A 20,989-nucleotide genomic window follows, 5' to 3' on the forward strand; every position below is an offset into this window, starting at 1 on the left:
TCCATCTCTCTCTTTTCTCCTCTCTCTCTCTCTCACTCCTCTCTTTCTCTTCCCTCCTCCTCACTATCTCTCTCTCTCTCTCCTCCTCCTCTATCTCTCTCTCCTTTCCACCTCTCTCTCTCTACCCTCCTCTTCTCTCTCTCTCTCTCCCCTCCTCTCTATCTATCTCTCCCCTCCACCTCTCTCTTTCTCTCTCTCACCTCCTCTATCGCTCTCTACCCTCCTCCTCTCTATCTCTCTCTCCCTTCCTCCTCTCTCTCTGTCAGCGTAAGTTCTCTTCCTTTGCTCCTCTCTCTTCCATTCCCCTACTCCTCCAGACTGTTTGTAAACACTGGACATGTGAGACCCCACACTACAGTAAACATGTGAGACCCCACGCCACAGTAAACATGTGAGACCCCACACTACAGTAAACATGTGAGACCCCACGCCACAGTAAACATGTGAGACCCCACACTACAGTAAACATGTGAGACCCCACGCTACATGTGAGACCCCACGCTACAGTAAACATGTGAGACCCCACGCTACAGTAAACATGTGAGACCCCACGCCACAGTAAACATGTGAGACCCCACGCTACATGTGAGACCCCACGCCACAGTAAACATGTGAGACCCCACGCTACAGTAAACATGTGAGACCCCACGCCACAGTAAACATGTGAGACCCCACGCTACAGTAAACATGTGAGACCCCACGCTACATGTGAGACCCCACACTACAGTAAACATGTGAGACCCCACGCCACAGTAGACATGTGAGACCCCACGCTACATGTGAGACCCCACGCCACAGTAAACATGTGAGACCCCACGCTACAGTAAACATGTGAGACCCCACGCCACAGTAAACATGTGAGACCCCACGCTACATGTGAGACCCCACGCCACAGTAAACATGTGAGACCCCACACTACAGTAGACATGTGAGACCCCACGCTACATGTGAGACCCCACGCTACATGTGAGACCCCACGCTACATGTGAGACCCCATGCTACAGTAAACATGTGAGACCCCACGCTACATGTGAGACCCCACGCTACAGTAAACATGTGAGACCCCACACCACAGTAAACATGTGAGACCCCACGCCACAGTAGACATGTGAGACCCCACGCTACATGTGAGACCCCACGCTACATGTGAGACCCCACGCTACATGTGAGACCCCACGCTACAGTAGACATGTGAGACCCCACACTACATGTGAGACCCCACGCTACATGTGAGACCCCACGCTACAGTAAACATGTGAGACCCCACGCTACATGTGAGACCCCACGCTACATGTGAGACCCCACGCTACAGTAAACATGTGAGACCCCACGCTACATGTGAGACCCCACGCTACAGTAAACATGTGAGACCCCACACTACATGTGAGACCCCACGCTACAGTAAACATGTGAGACCCCACGCTACATGTGAGACCCCACGCTACATGTGAGACCCCACGCTACAGTAAACATGTGAGACCCCACGCTACATGTGAGACCCCACACTACAGTAAACATGTGAGACCCCACGCTACAGTAAACATGTGAGACCCCACGCTACATGTGAGACCCCACGCTACATGTGAGACCCCACGCTACATGTGAGACCCCACACTACATGGGAGACCCCACGCTACAGTAGACATTCTGGGAAGACCAGAGACCCAACCTTCCGATACAGACTATGATACACAATGACTACATACAGACTACACAATGACTACATACAGACTACACAATGACTACATACAGACTACACAATGACTACATATAGACTACACAATGACTACATACAGGCACTGTATTCTCTCCTAATGCTCCTGAAAATGTAGGAAGATACATGGTTTCCTGGTTTAAACGACGACTATAAGGTCCTGAATTCAAAACAGTAAAGAAAACGGCCAAATGTAGAAAAAGATTGATTGATCAGCACTCTCACATAAAGGGATTGTACCCAGTCATACCTGGTGAATCCAGAGGAGGCATCAAACCCACTTAAAACAAATCAGAATCATGACAAAGAATCATTGCCAGATTTGGAATAAAACACCACTATTAAAGTTAACAACAAGTTGAAGTCCTCCCCACACAGACATACTCATTGGGATCAGCTCACCAAACTCCCCCATGTGAAGCTCCAGTGCCTGCCCAGAGTCTGCCTCATGTCCAGAGTAGTTCATGCTGTTTGGCAGGTCCAGCCGAGGTCTGGTGAGTTAGTCCAAAAGTCTGCGTAAACAGTCCGTCCCGCCACGCCATGTCCACACAGAGAACACAGTGTGAGCGCGTGTGGTTTGGACTGCAGGCCAAGAGCAAGAGCACAACATCTATTAAATGCTGTACACACACACACACACACACAATCGCTCTCTCTCTCTCACACGCACACATACGCTAACACTCACAACCACAAACTTCAGTCTCCTACTCACTCTCCTCTTCACTCAGCTGTATTCATGCAAGGTATGAGTCTCCCCTGTCTCACACACACACCAGAGTTTTACCACTCTTCAGCACCTTCTACCTGCTCTTGAAAAGTCCTAAGTCAGAGGAAGAGGAAGAGTAGCGAGCAGCTGATGCCACTGATGACCTCAGAGCACCTCCAGACAAGGAGACGACCAAGTCCAGCAGTGGTGGGTGAGCTCTCATACACGCACAGACACACACAGACACACACATATACACACAGAGGTAGTTTCCAGGAGGAATCCAGGAGAATCCACATGATGTATGGATGCTCCAGATGGTCTTAAGATGGTATGAAGTCTTGCTGGCTCCACCTTCATTGGTCCGTCACCATGGAGGGCATCTAGAGGTTCTTTCTGGTCTCTGGTTCTCCTGACTCTCCATCATCCTTAACGATCTCTGTGAAAGCCCCATCAGCCTCATGCAGCGCCCCTACACTAAACTGCTCCAAATCCCCCCCCCCCCTCACACACTCAGCTCTGCCCACTAATCATACCTCTCCATACACACATTCTTCTCTCCCCCATTCTCCTCCCCTCCCTCCTCGCCTCTCCTCTCTTCTCGAGTTAGTGTTTGTCCCGCAGTTGCGCAAGAGGCTGGATTCCTGAGTGACAGAGTCACAGCCCAGCGCTCAGACTTACTGGCAGTTAGGAAATCTGTGTTTCTCATTTCCCTGCTCCTCTCCTCTCCTCCTCCCTCTCACTCCCATCTTTATCAGACCCAGGTGTTGATGTAGACGGGACCACAAGATCACATATTTAAGATGAGTACATATTTAAGTCTAATATGGACAAACACAGGGGAGGCAGGGCAAGGCAAGTTTATTTATAGAGCATAATTCATACGCTTTGGTAATTCAAAGAGCTTTACTAATGACCACATAAAAGAGCATAGAAATATTTTAAAGATATTTAAAAAAGGTAAACTGCACTAAATCAGCTCACATGAAGAATAAATAAATCCTGCAGGCTGACAGACATGGGAGGAAGTAAGAAAGTGAGATGGTCTTCTAGTCTGTGTATTTGTCTGGGAGGGAGAGAACGAGGAAGAGAGGATGAGAGGGAGAGAAATGGCAGTTGTTAGTGTCTTCTGTGAAATGGAGAGAATAAGTATTCTATGCATGAGAGAGAGGGAGAACGAGGTTAAAGGGATGGACTAAATGAGTGTATCTTCTGTCAGAGAGGGGGGGGGGGAGTATTCTATGTGTAAGCAAGAGAGAGAGTTTTGTGTTGGAAAGGGAAGAAATGGAAAGAATGTGTCATTTCACTGTGTATGATAGAGTGTGTGTGTGTGAGAGAGAGAGAGAGAGAGAGAGAGAGAAGGAGGTTAGAATAGGGTGAAGGCTCATTGCCTCATCTATCAATATGACAGGTAAACACACACACACACACACACACACACACACAGATCTGGGAAATGTTCATAGTACAGCTGATGATATATTCACCATGTTTTCACCAAGAATCAAACCCTTCACTGTCAGAGCATGCCGAAATGAGTAAGGAATGATGAGAGGGACGGGGAGAGAGAGAGACAGAGAAAGAGAGAGAGAGAAAGGAAAAACATTCCTTACACATCTGGAAATAATTCTAAGTGTAATACTTGTGCTACAAAAGTACACAGAGTTCTCCCTCTCTCTCTCAGTTAATCTGTGATGTAGTGTACACACACACACACACACACACACCTCCCACACAGATTCACTCACACCTCCATGAGGCTGAAACTGGTACTGCACCCTCAAATGTGGCGCAATACAAAAGTGGAGAACTGGACACCGATACACTGTGTTCAAGGTCACAGTGAAAAAAATATAGCTCATTTTCCAAAGGGCATCTGCTATTAAACATACCATAAAGCCAAATCAACAGACAAGTCATTACAGAGACACTTTTATTCAAAGTCAGAACCCCCCCAGTAGACCCACAGATTAAGATCAAGACTTCAGGTCTGTTTCTGAAACCTCTGGATGAAGTTCAGGTAAACTGGTTTGTGTGCAGAAGTTGCTGGAACAAAATGTCCTCTTGAGTGCGCCAGAACGTCAGGTTCCTTAAAAACTGTGAGGAGTTTCCGACTCATTTGGATGGGAATAACCGCATCCTCCTCCCCAAACACATGCAGCGTTGGTACGGCGACGGGGTCGTCGTAGAACCGTGCGTGCTGGACACAGGCGCTGCGGAACCCCGACACAATGACGGCGAAGCGGAAGCTGAGGACGGGCTCCAGGCTGCGCTCCTGCATAGCGAGCAGCATGGCCACCATGGCGGCGCCCTGACTGAAGCCCAGGATGCCGTCAAAAGGGCCCTGCTCCCGCACCGCCGTCCGCACCACCTCCACGCTCTCCTCCAGGCCCAGGCTCACATCGCACTCCTGCCCGGCACTGAAGCTACGCTGCTGGGCATCAGAGAACCACCAGCCCCTGGGGTTCTCACCGGAGGCTATGGGTGCCTTTTCAGAGTCCTGAGAATCTAAACACAGTAAATGTAAATATGTATGAGTGTTTGTGTGTGTGTGTATGTATATTCCACATGTTTTATATTCTATGTTTCTGTATTTTCAATGTTTCGATGTGTCTATGGTCTATGTTTTGGCAACACTATTTTCCTTTTAATGGTCATGCCAATAAAGCGTATTGAATTGAACCGAGTGGCAGAGAGAGAGAGATGGAGGGGAGGAGTGTGGGAGAGAGAGAGAGAGAGATGGAGGGGAAGAGTGTGGGAGAGAGAGAAAGAGCTGGAGAGAGAGAGATGGAGGGGAAGAGTGTGGGAGAGAGAGAAAGAGCTGGAGAGAGAGAGAGAGAGAGAGAGATGGAGGGGAAGACTGTGGGAGAGAGAGAGATGGAGGGGAAGAGTGTGGGAGAGAGAGAGAGATGGAGGGGAAGAGTGTGGGAGAGAGAGAGAGATGGAGGGGAAGAGTGTGGGAGAGAGAGAAAGAGCTGGAGAGAGAGAGATGGAGGGGAAGAGTGTGGGAGAGAGAGAAAGAGCTGGAGAGAGAGAGAGAGAGAGAGATGGAGGGGAAGACTGTGGGAGAGAGAGAGATGGAGGGGAAGAGTGTGGGAGAGAGAGAGAGATGGAGGGGAAGAGTGTGGGAGAGAGAGAGAGATGGAGGGGAAGAGTGTGGGAGAGAGAGAAAGAGCTGGAGAGAGAGAGATGGAGGGGAAGACTGTGGGAGAGAGAGAGATGGAGGGGAAGAGTGTGGGAGAGAGATGGAGGGGAAGAGTGTGGGAGAGAGAGAGAGATGGAGGGGAAGAGTGTGGGAGAGAGAGAGAGATGGAGGGGAAGAGTGTGGGAGAGAGAGAAAGAGCTGGAGAGAGAGAGATGGAGGGGAAGACTGTGGGAGAGAGAGAGATGGAGGGGAAGAGTGTGGGAGAGAGATGGAGGGGAAGAGTGTGGGAGAGAGAGAGAGATGGAGGGGAAGACTGTGGGAGAGAGAGATGGAGGGGAAGAGTGTGGGAGAGAGAGAGAGCGAGAGATGGAGGGGAAGAGTGTGGGAGAGAGAGAGGTGGAGGGGAAGAGTGTGGGAGAGAGAGAGAGAGATGGAGGGGAAGACTGTGGGAGAGAGAGATGGAGGGGAAGAGTGGGAGAGAGAGAGGGAGATGGAGGGGAAGAGTGTTGGAGAGAGAGAGAGAGAGAGAGATGGAGGGGAAGAGTGTGGGAGAGAGAGAGAGAGAGAGAAAGATGGAGGGCAAGAGTGGGAGAGAGAGATGGAGGGGAAGAGTGTGGGGAAGAGTGTGGGAGAGAGATGGAGGGGAAGAGTCTGGAGAGAGAGAGAGAGATGGAGGGAAAGAGTGTGGCAGAGAGAGAGAGATGGAGGGGAAGAGTGTGGGGAAGAGTGTGGGAGAGAGAGAGATGGAGGGGAAGAGTGTGGGAGAGAGAGAGATGGAGGGGAAGAGTGTGGGAGAGAGCGAGATGGAGGGGAAGAGTGTGGGAGAGAGAGAGATGGAGGGGAAGAGTGTGGGAGAGAGCGAGATGGAGGGGAAGAGTGTGGGAGAGAGAGAGATGGAGGGGAAGAGTGTGGGAGAGAGAGAGATGGAGGGGAAGAGTGTGGGAGAGAGGTGCAGAGAATGTGTGCGAGGAGGAAGAGAGAAAGAGTATAAATCCATAAAAGCGTTTCAAAGGTTCAGAAAATAGATAAGAAAGAGTGTCAGAGTGGGGAAAATGACTGAGAATATGAGAGGGGGAAGGAAAAGGAGAGGGGTATTTGGAAGAGAGAGAAGAGGGTCAGTGTGGCAACCCTGGTGGTTAAGACTCAATTAATTTGATACACATAAACTCACATAGAACTAAGCTTAAACCTACAGGAAGCGTGATGATAATGGCGACTCCAACTTTGGCCACAGTACACAAATACTTTTACTTTCTAACGAGAGAAGAGGAAAAACATCACATCTGAGCCTAATCAGGTGCTATCGGTTATCTGACGCAATTCGGAATCTTTGCATATGGGCAAAGGCACTGACAACATAGCTACCTCAACCTGAACAGAGAACTTGGCTCTAAAATGTTCTGTGAAGTTTAATGATTACGCAGTTAATTAGCAAATGAGCAACACTTGAATGCCACGGCTCACCAAGCTAGTTATGTTAAAATCACAGCTATACATGTAATTCACAAAAACACGTTGCTATTGTAGCGATCTCAGGCACTACGCAGAGAGGGGTTTCTGTAAATGATTACTTTATTGTTTACATCCATGGGAACTTTAATCACTGTGACTGCTCATCACTAAACCGCGAGCACGAAGAGGCTCAACAACAAGAAACACGTTATCTTATCCAGGTGTCCCCGCCCCCCGGCTACTCTGCCAGCCCCCCGCAGCGCATAGCAACCCACACATGAGCTGCCGCGGCTGACAGAGAGCAAGGACACAGGCACACAGGCACACAGACATCACAATGAACATTAACATTAAAACATCAACACATACAGGTCGCTATACTATTATTCTACGTAGTATGTCCACGGTAGGACAGGAGACGAAGCTTGGATATGACAGTGTGCGCGTGGAGTTTGGTTATATCAGCTGATTTGCGGTCTGTAAAAAAACACCAAGATGTTTTATAAAAACCTAGTGATCACCCTAATTGAATAAGAAAAGCACAATCTCACAGTTGAGCACTGTCGGCAGAAATACTGAACTTACTGTCAACCTGACATGGAACTTCGTGTGGGGCTGTAATGTACACCAGTTCTACCCGGTTCTTCAGGAGTTTTCTTAAAGCTCCTGTTTTCTCTCGAAAGCTGACGGCATTCTGACGGTAGCCATGAAGGCATAAAATACGCAAGGGAATTGTAGCAGACATGAATTTAGAAGTCTACTACAGAGTAGTCAGCTTGCCATTCAGGGAACCTAATGGGAACAGGTCTACATTTCTGACCATAGACAGCAAAAGGTCTTCAAGTCAGCCAAAGGATAACTATGAGAATTAATCAATATCTCCCCCTACAGGTCTGGAGGTACAGAAATGGGCTTTACAAATCTTATTAGCCATACCCAATATTTTCTAAGAAAGTTGTTTTGTTATGTACATTTACATTACATTTAGTCATTTAGCAGACTCTTTTGTCCAAAGCGACGTACAAGGGAGAGAATAGTCAAGCTACGAGCAATAGAACCTGGTGTAACAATAAATACTACTTTACATAAGAAATATAACAAAAAGAAATAAAAAAGAAAAAGAAGTGCAGAAATGTAACTGCTGTAATTGCAAGTTACGCATTAGTCAAAGTGCCAGTTAGGACGGGAAGTGCTCTCTGAAGAGTTGGGTCTTCAAAAGCTTCTTAAAAAGGTAGAGAGGGACGCCCCTGCTCTGGTAGTGCTAGGTAGTTCATTCCACCAACGTGGAACTACAAATGAGAATAGTCTGGACTGCCGTACTTGCACAGACGGCAGTGCCAAACGATGCTCACTAGAAGAGCGCAGCATCCTGGGTGTAACATTTGTGTTACTATTAGTCAGTGTTTTAGATTGACGACAATAAAACCTCTTCATTCTTAATTTGACATGTTTAATTCAATGTATTGCACATAAAGCTGAGACAATGACTAAAAATGATAGGCATCCTTTAAGCAAACTCATCTCACAAAGTATAACTGAAGGTAAGGCTGGCAGGCATTTTTAGCAAAACTACACATTGCAAGTTATGTCTACAAAAGTACAGGCAGTATTTTCTGTAGCCTTGACATTGCCAAAGTGGCGTCTATCTTGCCACAGAAGTTGGTGTTAGTCTGACATAACAACTCTAATCACTCAATTAGACATCACCATTACCATAATCCACATGTGTAGAGGACCCAGTGGACATCAAACTATGTGACAGTCCTATTGTCTACCATCCCAACAGCACATGTTGCTTAATGCACATTCACACTTCATGTTTCTTTGTGGCCCGCTGCCACCTGTAGAGCCACTGCAGTAAGGTCTTCCCCTCCACACACATCTCGGGCAAGGCAAACTGGGCCGGCTGCTCCCACCTGGACACGAAGATGGCAGACAGATCAGAGCGAGATCAGAGAGAGAGATAGAGAGAGAGATAGAGAGAGATAGAGATAGAGATAGAGATAGAGATAGAGCTAGAGATAGAGAGAGATAGAGATAGAAAGAGAGCTATCTAGAAACATGACTAGAAAACTAGAATACAGACAAGCATGCTGCCTATCAGAAACTCTAAAACAAATGTCATCATCAATCAAGATAAATCACTAGTGATTATATTCATGTAACTCAATATTTTGTAACCCTGTTGTTGGTACGACTTAGACAGCCAAGAGAAGTGAGCCTAAAACATATAGGAGATGAGAATAAGACTATGCCACAGGACTGATGGACAGGCCGGGCTGGGTGTGGGTGTTTGCTGGGTGTTGGTGTGACTGTGGGTGTTGGTGTGACTGTGGGTGTGGGTGTTTGCTGGGTGTTGGTGTGACTGTGGGTGTTGGTGTGACTGTGGGTGTGGGTGTTTGCTGGGTGTTGGTGTGACTGTGGGTGTTGGTGTGACTGTGGGTGTGGGTGTTTGCTGGGTGTTGGTGTGACTGTGGGTGTTGGCCCGCACCAGTGTTTGGTGGCAGTCTTGGCTTGGGAGCAGCTGTCCAGGCCCTTGTTGCAGTGGCTCAGGGCCTCAGCAGCCCTGGGCAGCACTGTCCTCTGGAGGTCATCATCCACAGACTGCACCTTCTCCAGCAGAGCTGAAACACACACACACACACACACACACTATTACAAAGTGGCTACACAGCATCGTTCAAAAAAAAAAAAAAAGAAAGCGCTGAAACAAAAAGCAGAGCTGAAAGGAGAATATCGGGGAAAAAGAAGTAGTCAAACTATCCAAACTAGGGCCCATTTCCAATAGCAGGACTAAAACACAGTTCTGCCCACACAATCGAAGCACTGGCTGCAGACCTACAACCTCACAAGTGCACAATACAATCTTCCTCTCTACCCAACCAGCATTCCAGCCCATCTGCTTCTATTTAAAGCAACAGTAGGGAGTTTTGGTCTAAAACTAGCAAGCTAACTACCTAACAGGAGTTTTAAAACTAGCAAGCTTACTACCTAACAGGCATGCAAAACCTGGCTAATTCCAACAGCAGCCAAAGCTTGCTAGCCTGCTCGTGCTGTTTAAGATTTTCTTACATTTTCGTGGGAAGTGCCATACCACAGAACTACATGGTGCTTAATGAGAATGACAGGTGGGTTTATCTGTCCTTCACATGACCATATACCATCATAAAGACTTTGAGGATGACACCAAAACTAGTTGTCCATAAAAGCATACCTCAAAAAGTAATAAAATGGTGCATAATGCAGCTTGGGTTATGGTTAAGGTATTAAGTAGACACTGTTGTCCAAAGCAACTTATAAAACATAAAAAAAAATATTACACACAACGAAAATTTCAATTTGAAATACTAATTTAAAAGTAAACAACGAACAATAACAACAATTCCAAATATGAAAACTATTTATTCAGTATGACTCAAACAAAATGAGTAATTAGACAGGCGATGTTTAAAAAGGTGAGTTTGCTTTGAGCTCATACCCTTGCAGTCAGGCACAGGCAGCTGGGTGATGGCTTTGCATACGGCAGCCGTGGAGGAGGAGAGAAGCAGGAGGGCGTTTCTACGGCGACGAAGCAGGACACGCTGGAGGGCCACGTGGCTCAGCAGCTCAGCTGGGGCCTAAAACACAAAGCGGCAATCAGCAGCGGAACCGGACAAGAACGTCGCCCAGCACAGAGTAGCAGAGAGTAGAACAGAGCAGAAATAAAGAACAGGTGTAGAAAACCCATCCCACAACTCCAACAGGGCGTATTTATTTTTCAGATCTTGCTCCCCATGTTTAAAAACATTCAGGGCAATTTTTCCCTCAGCCATCATTATTTTTCTGAACTGACAGACAATAACAGGCACCCTGTGGTAACTGCAGTAGGCCATAGACTGCACAGGCCCTAAAGGGTGTTGTGCTGGTATAGTTCACCTTGTACAAGGGGAAATCCAAACTATTGCACAGTTTGACGTATCGTGGGGAGTTGATTCGATAAATGGAGAGTTCACACGCAGGGACCTTCTGATCTCTGAGGGATAGACACAAGCACATTTTACTTCATAAGAACTAGACATATTTCACATGGGTCACAACAACATGCATGTCTAAAACTACATCTAGGGTTAGACCAGAACAAGAAAGACACCTCTTTGGACACCCCCCCCCCACACACACACACACACACACACAAAAACAAACACAGAAAACCACACACACACACACACACACACACACACACACACAGAGAGAATTCATACCCGTTGAGCTCCCTGCAGTCCAGGGCAGCCATTGACACGCTCCCAAACTGGCGCGTCTCCATGAACACATAGTTAGAGAGAGAGCCAATCAGCTCAATGATCTCCCCGTACAGAGGGAACAGGTTGGCCTTCAGGAACTGCCTGATCTGAAGAGAGAGCGAGAGCGGAGTAGATTGACATGTTGGTGACTGTTCCTGCATATAAACACATAAATCACACATCCTCCAACACGTCACTAATGCACATAAGCACATCAGACACTATTTGAATGTATGGCCAGTACCTCAGAGTGCATGTGGATCAGCTCCTTCTGCAATAAGGAGATCGCTGTGATGAGCTCTCGAACCTTCTCCTGTCTGTTAGCCTACAACACCAAAGAGATGTTCTGAATCGGAAAATGAGCTGAGGGGTCAAGGTGAAACCTGACCGTTCCCAATTTTGGCCTTCAAAACAACAATGGATTTAATGTTTCTCTGACTAGTACACGAATTTACAGACACCTGAAAGTTTACTTCAATGATAAATAATACCACCATAATGATAAATAATACACACCACCCCAACCTCCAACCGCTGGGTGCCACCTGATCTCATAACATTCCAAACCCAACAGCCAGTTCTAGAATGCTGTCATTGTTGGGGTTTGTTGGGCCAGCATGGAAGGGGGCTTTAGGCCCCGTCCCACAGTAGGCTGTCTCTGTTTTAAAACCCTCTCTCACCACTGTCCTTCTGAGGCCCAAGATGCCCTTCTGCTGCTCACGCAGGCTGTGCGCGTCCCTCTCCATCTGCAGAGCCTGCGCCTCAATCTGGGCACACTGTTCCTGTATGCTCCTCCTCTCCGCGGCCTTACACACCCTCTGCAGCCTCTGACTCAGTGCAGAGCTGGGGAAGACAGGAGACAGCAGGGGACTAACTCATTCATCAATACTCCCATATTCCAGACTCATTCATCAATACTCCCATATTCCAGACTCATTCATCAATACTCCCAACCTTTTCACTACATTTACATGATTTCTCAATCCTTTCCATCAGCTATATTCCCAACTTCAATCTAAATGTCCATGGGTTCCCACTCATTTTCAACAACATTCCCAGCTCACTAAACTTGGGTGCCAACTTATTTTTATTAAAAAGATTCCCAAACATCTATCTAGATTTCTATGGGTTCCCACTAATTTGTACTACCGAAATTCCCAAACTACTGATGAAATTCCCTTTGGTTCACTTCCGATGAATTTTCCTCAACTAGATGAATACAGAAGTAAATGTAGATGTTAAGTTAAGGTGAGTGTGAGCATACTGCTTGTGGTGGTCTTGTTCGTCTAGCAGCATCATCTCTTCGTTGAGCAGGACTCTGATGGCGTTCCGGACCTCCTGAGTCCTGGAGCGGGTCTGGGTTAGCTCCACCACACTCCGCTCCGCCTCTGCCCAGGCTGCCTGGAACACACACACACACACACACACACACACACACACACACACAAATATTGTATGTATGTATATATACACACACACACAGATTTATAGAGAGACAGATGAGACACATTCACTCGCATTTTGTAAAGGGCTTCAATCACTACAAACTTATGGCTACCTATGAAACCAATTTTACCTGAAACAGAGTCTTGAGCGATGGTCGGTTCTCGTCTTTTTTCTGTTCATCTTGGGACCTGTGACAGCACAGAAATGAATCACTCTAAGCACCTCACATATATATTATATATGATATTATCCCTGTACTGCCATCTCTAAGCACCTGACATAGGTATTATATATGATATTATCCCTGTACTGCCATCCCTAAACACCTGACATATGTATTATATATGATATTATCCCTGTAGTGCCAACCCTAAGCACCTGACATATAGTAGTAGTAGTAGTAGTAGTAGTCCTTTATTGTTCCCAGTCACAGGTATACAAGTACACAAGTACAGTACACAAGTACCAGCAACATTGCCACTTTTCGCTAGTTTACTAGTGACAGGCTATCAAATCAACCCGTCCATACAGGACGGGAAGACAAGGTTGAGGGAAAAATTGCAGCATAACATGAGGAGAGCTGAGGAGAGAAAAAGGCGTACAGTGTGGGAGGAGTACAGTGTGGGAACAGGAAAAAAACACCTCAGCACATAAGCACATACATTTTACAACATGACAGAAACAGGACTTGCAACGGGGAGGGGGGTGGGGGGATGGAGGTAAGCCGGCGCAAACAAGCAGCCATCCGGTCCTGCAGCCATGGCAGCGCTGGTCACAGACCCGCTTGTCACACTGGGGGTACGAAGCAGGCGAAAGCGTGGGATGGGGGTCGTGGGGGGGGATTGCATATCTGTATATAATATGTACGTATGTATGTATGTATGTATGTATGTATGTATGTATGTAGGAAGTTCATGTATGAGTAGGCCTGGATTGTCGCCTTCGCCTAGGCCACAATCAGTCAGATTCTCAGTTTGCAGGATTGTCATTGCCATGGAGACAGCCTTGATCAGGTCCCAGACAGAGTCAACAATCCACAGGTGTCTGTGGGAAGGGGGAAGGGAATGCAAGAGAGTCTCACTGCAGCGCTCTCCAGGGGAGTTGTTCCAGCAACGGCCTTGGCCAAGGCCCGTGCTGGTTGAGGGGGCCGAAAGCAGATAAGATTGGGATTGTTTGGTCTTGCGAGTAGCCACATTCCAATTTGCTCGTCTACTCTTTTTCCAACAGGTCTCCGAGTCGATCCAATTTCCTTTGCAAAGCCGTGAACTTCTCCGTGTTGTTATCCATAGCCGCAAGGAAATTATCCAGAATGCGGTTTATAGCCACAGTCTGAGTGTCAACAGCTCTGCCCATCGCATCAATCATGTCGAGCAGCTTTAGGGAGCTTATGACAGCTGTCACCACTTCTTGAATTCTTCGATAAACCAGGGCAGCGCCTAATCCAATCAGCAAAAAGCCTGTAATCACGGAAAGTGCCGCTAGGCACACGACTCGCCACTTCTTCAACGCGTCCATCGAGTAGCCAGCTGCGAACGTCCCGGCAGGACAGCTTCTCGTCGAGAAGATGGTGTCAGTTGCGTTGAGAGACCAGTTGATCAAATCCATGATTTTTAGTTCGGAGAGCAGTGCGGAGAGAGTCTCTCAAGTATAGGACACAGACTAGACGATACGATAGGAGCCAAGCAGGGAAGGTCAGGGGGAGGAGAGGGAGAGAAAAATGCGACCGCCTTCGTTGAGAGCCCTGTACTGCCATCTCTAAGCACCTGACATATATATTATATATGATATTATCCCTGTAGTGCCAACCCTAAGCACCTGACATATATATTATATATGATATTATCCCTGTACTGCCAACCCTAAGCACCTGACGTGGGACATTTTGAGTGGCCCACAACCCAAAAACAATACCCTCATCAACTATCCAATGAGCAGGCCAGATGGAAAGAAACAGGCACCCCCAGAGGCACCCACCTGTGCTTGGCGGGGGCATTTCCCCCCTCGGAGGCCGGGGGCTGCTGGTGGGCCCTCTGCTGCTGGTAGGTAAGCACGTAGAAGGCAGACAGCACGTGTCTGGGAGGGTGAGTCTGCAGAAAGGCCTGAGGACCACAGCGTGGGCAGAAGAGGGAGGAGATGAGACACACCACCATGCTACACATCATCTAGACAAACTAGCAATGCTCATGGCATGACTTAATTACTGGATCAAGCTCTTGTCATGTTCCGATTACAGCACAACATGTTATGGAGAGAAGAAAAGCATTAGGCCACACAGCACAGGTATGCTGTGGCCCATTCTATACACTTCCAAGTCTTAGAGCAAGATGGACGTGTACCTTCACAGCATTTAACCAGTCTTTATACACAGCCTCCCTCTGAGCTGGAGTCAGGCTAAAACAGGAAGAGACAAGAGAAGTTGAAAAGGGATTTGCAGGAATATGAGTGGTTTAGAGCTGTTGAGGACTGACTGAACAGCAGTGGCTACTCACTAGTCTAGAAATGCAGCATCTTTGCTCTGTTCATCTTCATCTTCAGCTTCAGCTTGTACAGACCTGAGAAACTGCACCCGGTCCTCACACAGCTTTCTCACCTCATGCTGGGGTCAAAGATAGGACACGAGGACATAAAACTCCTTTGTACTCAAACAGCAGAAATCTGCCCAACATGGCGAAGTAATGTGACTAGAAATAAATGGGCAATTGTGTGTCATATTTGGACCACTTGAAGGAAGTAAAGACTCACCATAACAAGAGGCTCCACATTAAGGCTGTCTCCTCCCTCAGACATGTCGAAGGACAACTCCACTTCTCCCTTGCTACATGGGGGCAGGAAGAATAGCAAGAGCCAGTATTTATTTGCCATCAATAGGCAGAATTAAACATTCCCACAAGAACTGTTCAAATGTATGCCTTAAGAGAAGCAGAATAAAACATTCCCACAAGAACTGTTCAAACGTATGCCTTAAGCAGAAGTAGCTTTGGATGAGAGAATATATTAATGAATGTGAGTGTAAATGTGAGCCAACAGTGTGGCTATCCCATAGAAGATAGAGCAGACACTTCACTGCAGTGTGTGTGTGTGTGTGTGTGTGTGTGTGTGCACTCAAAGTCCTTACAGTCCCTCTACAAGGTCTCTGGACAACTGCATGGTGTTAAAAAATGAGGAGTAAATTCTTCTGTGGTGTTTTGTAGTGCCCTGTGTTTAGAATGAGTGTGCAGGATGCCTGTGTGTGTGTGTGTGTGTGTGTGTGTGTGAGATGGTTGGGTGTGCAGAATGCTTGTATGTGTGTGTATGTGTGTGTGTGTGTGTGTGTGAGATGGTTGGGTGTGTGTGTGTGTGTGTGTGTATAGAAGGCTTGTTTGCGTGAGTGTGTGTGTGTAGAACAGCGGTGCAGATGGGATTTTTTAACTGGGGGGACGCTAACATCGCCTAATCAGCTGTGCAGAGTTATTAACTGATGATTGTCGCCTTACGTAGGGAGAGTGGTGGGGACGGATCGGGGTCACCATGAATCTGGGGGGGACATGTCCCTCCCGTCCCCAGTGCCATCTGCGCGCATGGTGTAGAATGCTTGCTTGTGTGTGTGTGGGTGTGTAGAATGCTTGCTTGTGTGTGTGTGTGTGTGTGTGTGTAGAATGCTTGCTTGTGTGTGTGTGTGTGTGTGTGTGTGTGTGTGTGTGTGTGTGTGTGTGTGTGTGTGTGAACCTGAGTATGCTGTCTACCTGAGGTGCTGCTCCAGGGCCCGCCTCTGCTCTCTGAAAGGCTCAGTGTGATCAGTTAGGCTCCTCCTCACGTCACCACAGCGCTGCAGGAAGCTCCGTAGCAACAGCTCTCGGCGACCGCGCTCCTCATGTCGAGACCAGCTCTCACTGCACGCCTTCTCTGCTCTCACAAACACAGAAACACATCAGCTCTTGGCGACCGCGCTCCTCATGTCGAGACCAGCTCTCACTGCACGCCTTCTCTGCTCTCACAAACACACAAACACATCAGCTCTTGGCGACCGCGCTCCTCATGTCGAGACCAGCTCTCACTGCACGCCTTCTCTGCTCTCACAAACACACAAACACATCAGCTCTTGGCGACCGCGCTCCTCATGTCGAGACCAGCTGTCACTGCACGCCTTCTCTGCTCTCACAAACACACACACACACAAACAAACACATCAGCTATAGGGCGACCGCGCTCCTCATGTCGAGACCAGCTGTCACTGCACGCCTTCTCTGCTTTCACACACACACACGAACACAAACACAACAGCTCTCGCGACCACGCTCCTCATGTCGAGACCAGCTCTCACTGCACGCATTCTCTGCTTTCACACACACATGACATTTGCACACAGACACTTCAACAGGACACAACCACAAGCAGACAGCTGTACACAAACCACAAGCCCTGGCATGTTCCAGGGCTGTCTTTGTCCAGGTCATGGTCCCCTGAAACTTTCCTTTATGGGATTTCCCCTTCCTGGTTACTGTTCTATTAACAGGTAGGTGTAGCTTCCTGACTGTATGAAAAAATAATTAACTTAGATAATTAAAAAAAAAAAAACATAGACATCCTCACCGTTCCTCTGCAGATCTTCCTCAGCTTCTTTGATGGTCGAGTCTTGCTTGTGTATTTGAGCCTTCAGCTCCTTGATCTCCCTCTGGATCTCTCGCTTACGAACAGCCTCCACTGTCGTCAGCTGTGGGGCAACAGAACACACAAGGGGTACGATTTCAGCTCATGTGATAAGCACTCACATCAAGGCTGCATTTGACACTGGGTAGAAGCCTCTCTGGGTACACTACTACAAGCCTTAAGAGTCAATCACAGGAAAAAGAGACAAGAGCAACACCACAACACCTTACCTCATCGTCCTCTAGCCTTTTGTACCTGAAAAATCACACTGTCAAGGAAAATAAAACCAGTGTATGCACTGTACACCATAAATCTACTGATCAATGCCGGGCTATGACTTTGGATCATTTCAGGCAGATTCAGTAAAAGGATACCAATTGACGTTCCTCCTTCTGATTTCAACTTTTCTGTAACCAAGAAGAAAACAACATACATATTATAGTGTACAGATTGTTATAGTAGACGTGACTTCTAAGGTGCGTTCAAATTAGCAAACAAAGGCTAACGTTCGATCAAAAGTTTTTTATATAGACTTGACAGTTATCGTTTGAATCAGATTTTTTTGTTTAGTCAATGTTTACCTAAAACGTTCAAGTTTAAAAATGTTCACTTCTGTTTGCCGAATTTGAACGCACCGATTTGAACGTTAAGAAAGAAAAATACTCACTTCTCTTTCAACACTCGTTGAGTGACATACTTCCAAATAGAGCTGCGTTGACCAGCACAAATCCTAAAACCAGGCAACGATCAAAGACACTTGAGAGAGTTGACAAGTCTTAAACGTAAATTTAGTTAGCTGTAGAGCTAGCATGCTATCAATGGGTGTGTGCGTTTCATTTTCCAGAAGATATCGTTAACTTATATTTTTACTTACTTTCTCAGACAGCGGTCAGGTGGCAGTTTATTTGAAGGATAGTTGAATTCTTTAATGGCCCAACGTTTCAAATCCCGATCAACCATGCTTGTATATTTATGATCACACCACTGTGCTATTTAGTTGAGACTCTACACAGAGAATTTCTAATTTACCGCCAACCAAATACCGGATGCTGGTGGGTTATTTGCCATCGTAATTTCCGATGAATTTGTCAAGATAAGAGTCTGCGTGGCGATTTTGGTCGTAGCTTTGTTTTCTATCCATACGTAACGGAAAATAATAGCCTTGAACAGAAACAGAATGAAAAATGAACAACAGAACACTTCTTAACATTCTCACGTGGAATATTACAATTAAATAAGTGTTAGGCCTACTCCTACAACCCAGTCTAATGTCTTAAAATGCATGCCTAGATACTGCATCAGTCTAATGACAGGCTGCACAATTTGGGTACCAATTTAAATGCTTGAGTGAAGTAGCTTGTCAACGTAGAAATTGTGAAAGTACCGGTGCCTGTCAGAGTTGAACGGACAAACAAGTGGCAGCTACTAACCAGTAGGTGTCACCCCACGCATTCAACTAATAGCCTACCGGTACTCATTTCTGTTCCTTTCCTCTTCAAAAACGGCACTCCAAAATCCTCTCGGTGTCATCTGTGGTGAGAGCCAGAGGCCAAAAGTAGCCTAGTGGCAGTGTGCTTTTAAACAAGTCTGACATGCAAAAAGAAATCCAACCTGCACTGTAACACAAATAGAGATTTTGGTATATATGTTTGCTAATAGCAGAATTGCTGGGGAAAAAATACTGAATTTTTACCTGTTTCACAATGATATGTTGCCTATTTCACCCAATGCAAATTTGGAAGGGATTACGGATGGTATGCCACAGAAAGATTGGTTATTAATCAGCTGAACTCCAGCGTTTTTATTTTATGCACGTGTTTGCGTAGATATTTGTTTATCCGGACTTCTTGAATTGGTCACATCCTACTTGGGTAGGCTAATTGAGTTTAAATAATATGATTTAATGCCTTTTCAGTTTTTAGAAAACTTCAGCGGGAAATGGCCATGATGTCACTTACTAGATTCCTCTGATAATTCCTCTCCTTTCCAAGAGAATACTAATGCTTTTCTCATGTGAGAATGGCAACATGTGGGGGCTACGATGGTACACATGCATTTGTATGAACACTCCAGTTAGGGAGTTTGATGACCAAAGCAACAAATACCATCTGGCAATGCAGATTCAACCATTAGGAACACATGGTTATGGGCGAAAAGGCACAAATAATATGCTTATTGCTTGGTAAACAGAAAATGCCACTTGCAGTTAAACGAGAAAGACCCAAGGATGTTGGAATGTTCCCATGGAATGTTATATTCAGAATTTTAGATATTTTAGAATGACTTTGCCCACTTAAAGTGTTCAGAGTATGCAGCATTTCCTGATTAACAGAAACCCCTTAGGAACAGAATGAAGAGAATGCTTGCGTCATATGCCAGAAGTGATCGATGTGATGTGATGTGATGTGAAGTGCATGGGAATTACCTGAGGCGTGATCAGGATTTATTATGCTGTCTGACTTCAGGTAGCACTGTTTAGAGAGGGAAAGAGTGACAAAATCACTGAATTACCAGCATCTCTTGTTCTCTGTCTGGTCTTTTTTAGTTTTTTTTTAAATGGGACGGGAAAAGAAAACATCTTCCAGATGTATACTAAACGCAGACTTTTTTGATACTTTGAGATATGGGCTATTAGTCATGCACAATTGGACCAAGAGGTCATTCAACCAGGCAGCCAGTTTCCTCCCAGCTCTTGTCGCATAATGTTTGACAAACAAGAACACAATTACCTACTTTTACTTCCTATTTTCCTTGAAGGCAGTTCTGTTTGGCTTACTTCACAGACTGGTGGAATGAGACAAAGGCCAGGAGAAAGGGAACAAATCTTTAAAGTTTGCTCAGGTAATTACAGCATCCGACTTGGCAGGCAAGCAACCCAGGGGTTATCTGTCGGCGTTCCCTGATCACATTTCAGGCGGCGTCAGTTCACACAGCCAAAGCGAGGTCCCCTGAGAAGGAGATGTCCGAGTGGAATTCACTCAGCGCTTCCAAGAACGGTGTGATGATTATTGAGCTTCCCTCCGAGTGAGTCCAAAACTCTCTCGCTCCGTGTCTTTCATCGGCATCCAGGATGGACCGCGTCCAACGCGGTACGGTACAGATCACTGCATCTGAGGTCTCTCCTCTCTTTCTGTGAGACGGTGATTGGGGTTAATGTGGCACATGAGGCCCTCTTATCTGGCACTGTGGCCAGCTGTGTTTCAAAAATGGTGTGTGTGTGTGTGTGGCTGTGTGATTGTGTGTGTGTGTGTGTGTGTGTGTGTGTGTGTGTGTGTGTGTGTGTGTGTTTGTGTGTATGTGTGTGTGTATGTGGTCTCTCTCTTTCTTTGTTTCTCTATTTCTCTTTTTTTGTGTGTGTGTATGTGGTCTCTCTCTTTCTCTGTTTCTCTCTCTTCTTTTTGTGTGTGGATGTGTGTGTTTGTGAAAGAGAGGCACAGAGAGAGAAACAACTTTCCTTGTTGCACCTGATTAATGGCTGATCAACACACACACACACACACACACACACACACACACACACACACACACACACACACACACAGCCACACACACACACACACAGAGACATATCAGACCACCAACTATGTGATTTTTTAAAAGGAGATCAGCTCTGTGTT

At 46.5% G+C, this 20,989-nt stretch overlaps 3 protein-coding genes across 3 annotated transcripts in view; 1 reads left to right on the forward strand and 2 right to left on the reverse strand.

The window, feature by feature from the left end:
- Window positions 1-20,989, forward strand: part of pdlim4 (PDZ and LIM domain 4) — a 63,131-nt gene that overhangs the window by 7,511 nt on the left and 34,631 nt on the right. The gene's annotated exons all lie outside the window — the stretch shown is intronic.
- Window positions 4,330-7,858, reverse strand: ovca2 (OVCA2 serine hydrolase domain containing). Its single transcript, XM_012835696.3, has 2 exons — window positions 7,606-7,858; window positions 4,330-4,931 (listed from the first exon to the last, which is right to left on the reverse strand). The coding sequence occupies exons 1-2, from the start codon at window positions 7,763-7,765 to the stop codon at window positions 4,408-4,410; spliced, it is 684 nt and encodes a 227-aa protein (XP_012691150.2). The 5' UTR covers window positions 7,766-7,858; the 3' UTR covers window positions 4,330-4,407.
- haus5 (HAUS augmin-like complex, subunit 5) lies at window positions 8,457-18,421 on the reverse strand. Its single transcript, XM_031571636.2, has 19 exons — window positions 18,247-18,421; window positions 18,040-18,102; window positions 17,747-17,779; window positions 17,603-17,627; window positions 17,316-17,436; window positions 16,469-16,628; window positions 15,489-15,561; window positions 15,236-15,342; window positions 15,083-15,137; window positions 14,721-14,845; window positions 12,877-12,934; window positions 12,565-12,701; window positions 11,981-12,143; window positions 11,545-11,625; window positions 11,262-11,407; window positions 10,936-11,032; window positions 10,499-10,637; window positions 9,512-9,644; window positions 8,457-8,936 (listed from the first exon to the last, which is right to left on the reverse strand). The coding sequence occupies exons 1-19, from the start codon at window positions 18,330-18,332 to the stop codon at window positions 8,828-8,830; spliced, it is 1,911 nt and encodes a 636-aa protein (XP_031427496.1). The 5' UTR covers window positions 18,333-18,421; the 3' UTR covers window positions 8,457-8,827.

Source organism: Clupea harengus, chromosome 8 (assembly GCF_900700415.2).
Source record: "Clupea harengus chromosome 8, Ch_v2.0.2, whole genome shotgun sequence".
Taxonomy (NCBI): domain Eukaryota; kingdom Metazoa; phylum Chordata; class Actinopteri; order Clupeiformes; family Clupeidae; genus Clupea; species Clupea harengus.

Excerpts from the sequence above, each read along its gene's own strand:
- ovca2 (XM_012835696.3), bottom strand. The coding sequence starts at position 7,765 with ATGTCTGCTACAATTCCCTTGCGTATTTTATGCCTTCATGGCTACCGT. Across the intron at positions 4,932-7,605 it reads AGTTCCATGTCAGGTTGACA|ATTCTCAGGACTCTGAAAAG; the intron begins GTAAGTTCAGTA and ends TACTGTGTTTAG.
- haus5 (XM_031571636.2), bottom strand. The coding sequence starts at position 18,332 with ATGGTTGATCGGGATTTGAAACGTTGGGCCATTAAAGAATTCAACTAT. Across the intron at positions 15,562-16,468 it reads GCCCTGGAGCAGCACCTCAG|CAAGGGAGAAGTGGAGTTGT; the intron begins GTAGACAGCATA and ends GCCCCCATGTAG. Across the intron at positions 9,645-10,498 it reads GCCTGTGCCTGACTGCAAGG|CTCTGCTGGAGAAGGTGCAG; the intron begins GTATGAGCTCAA and ends TGTGTGTTTCAG.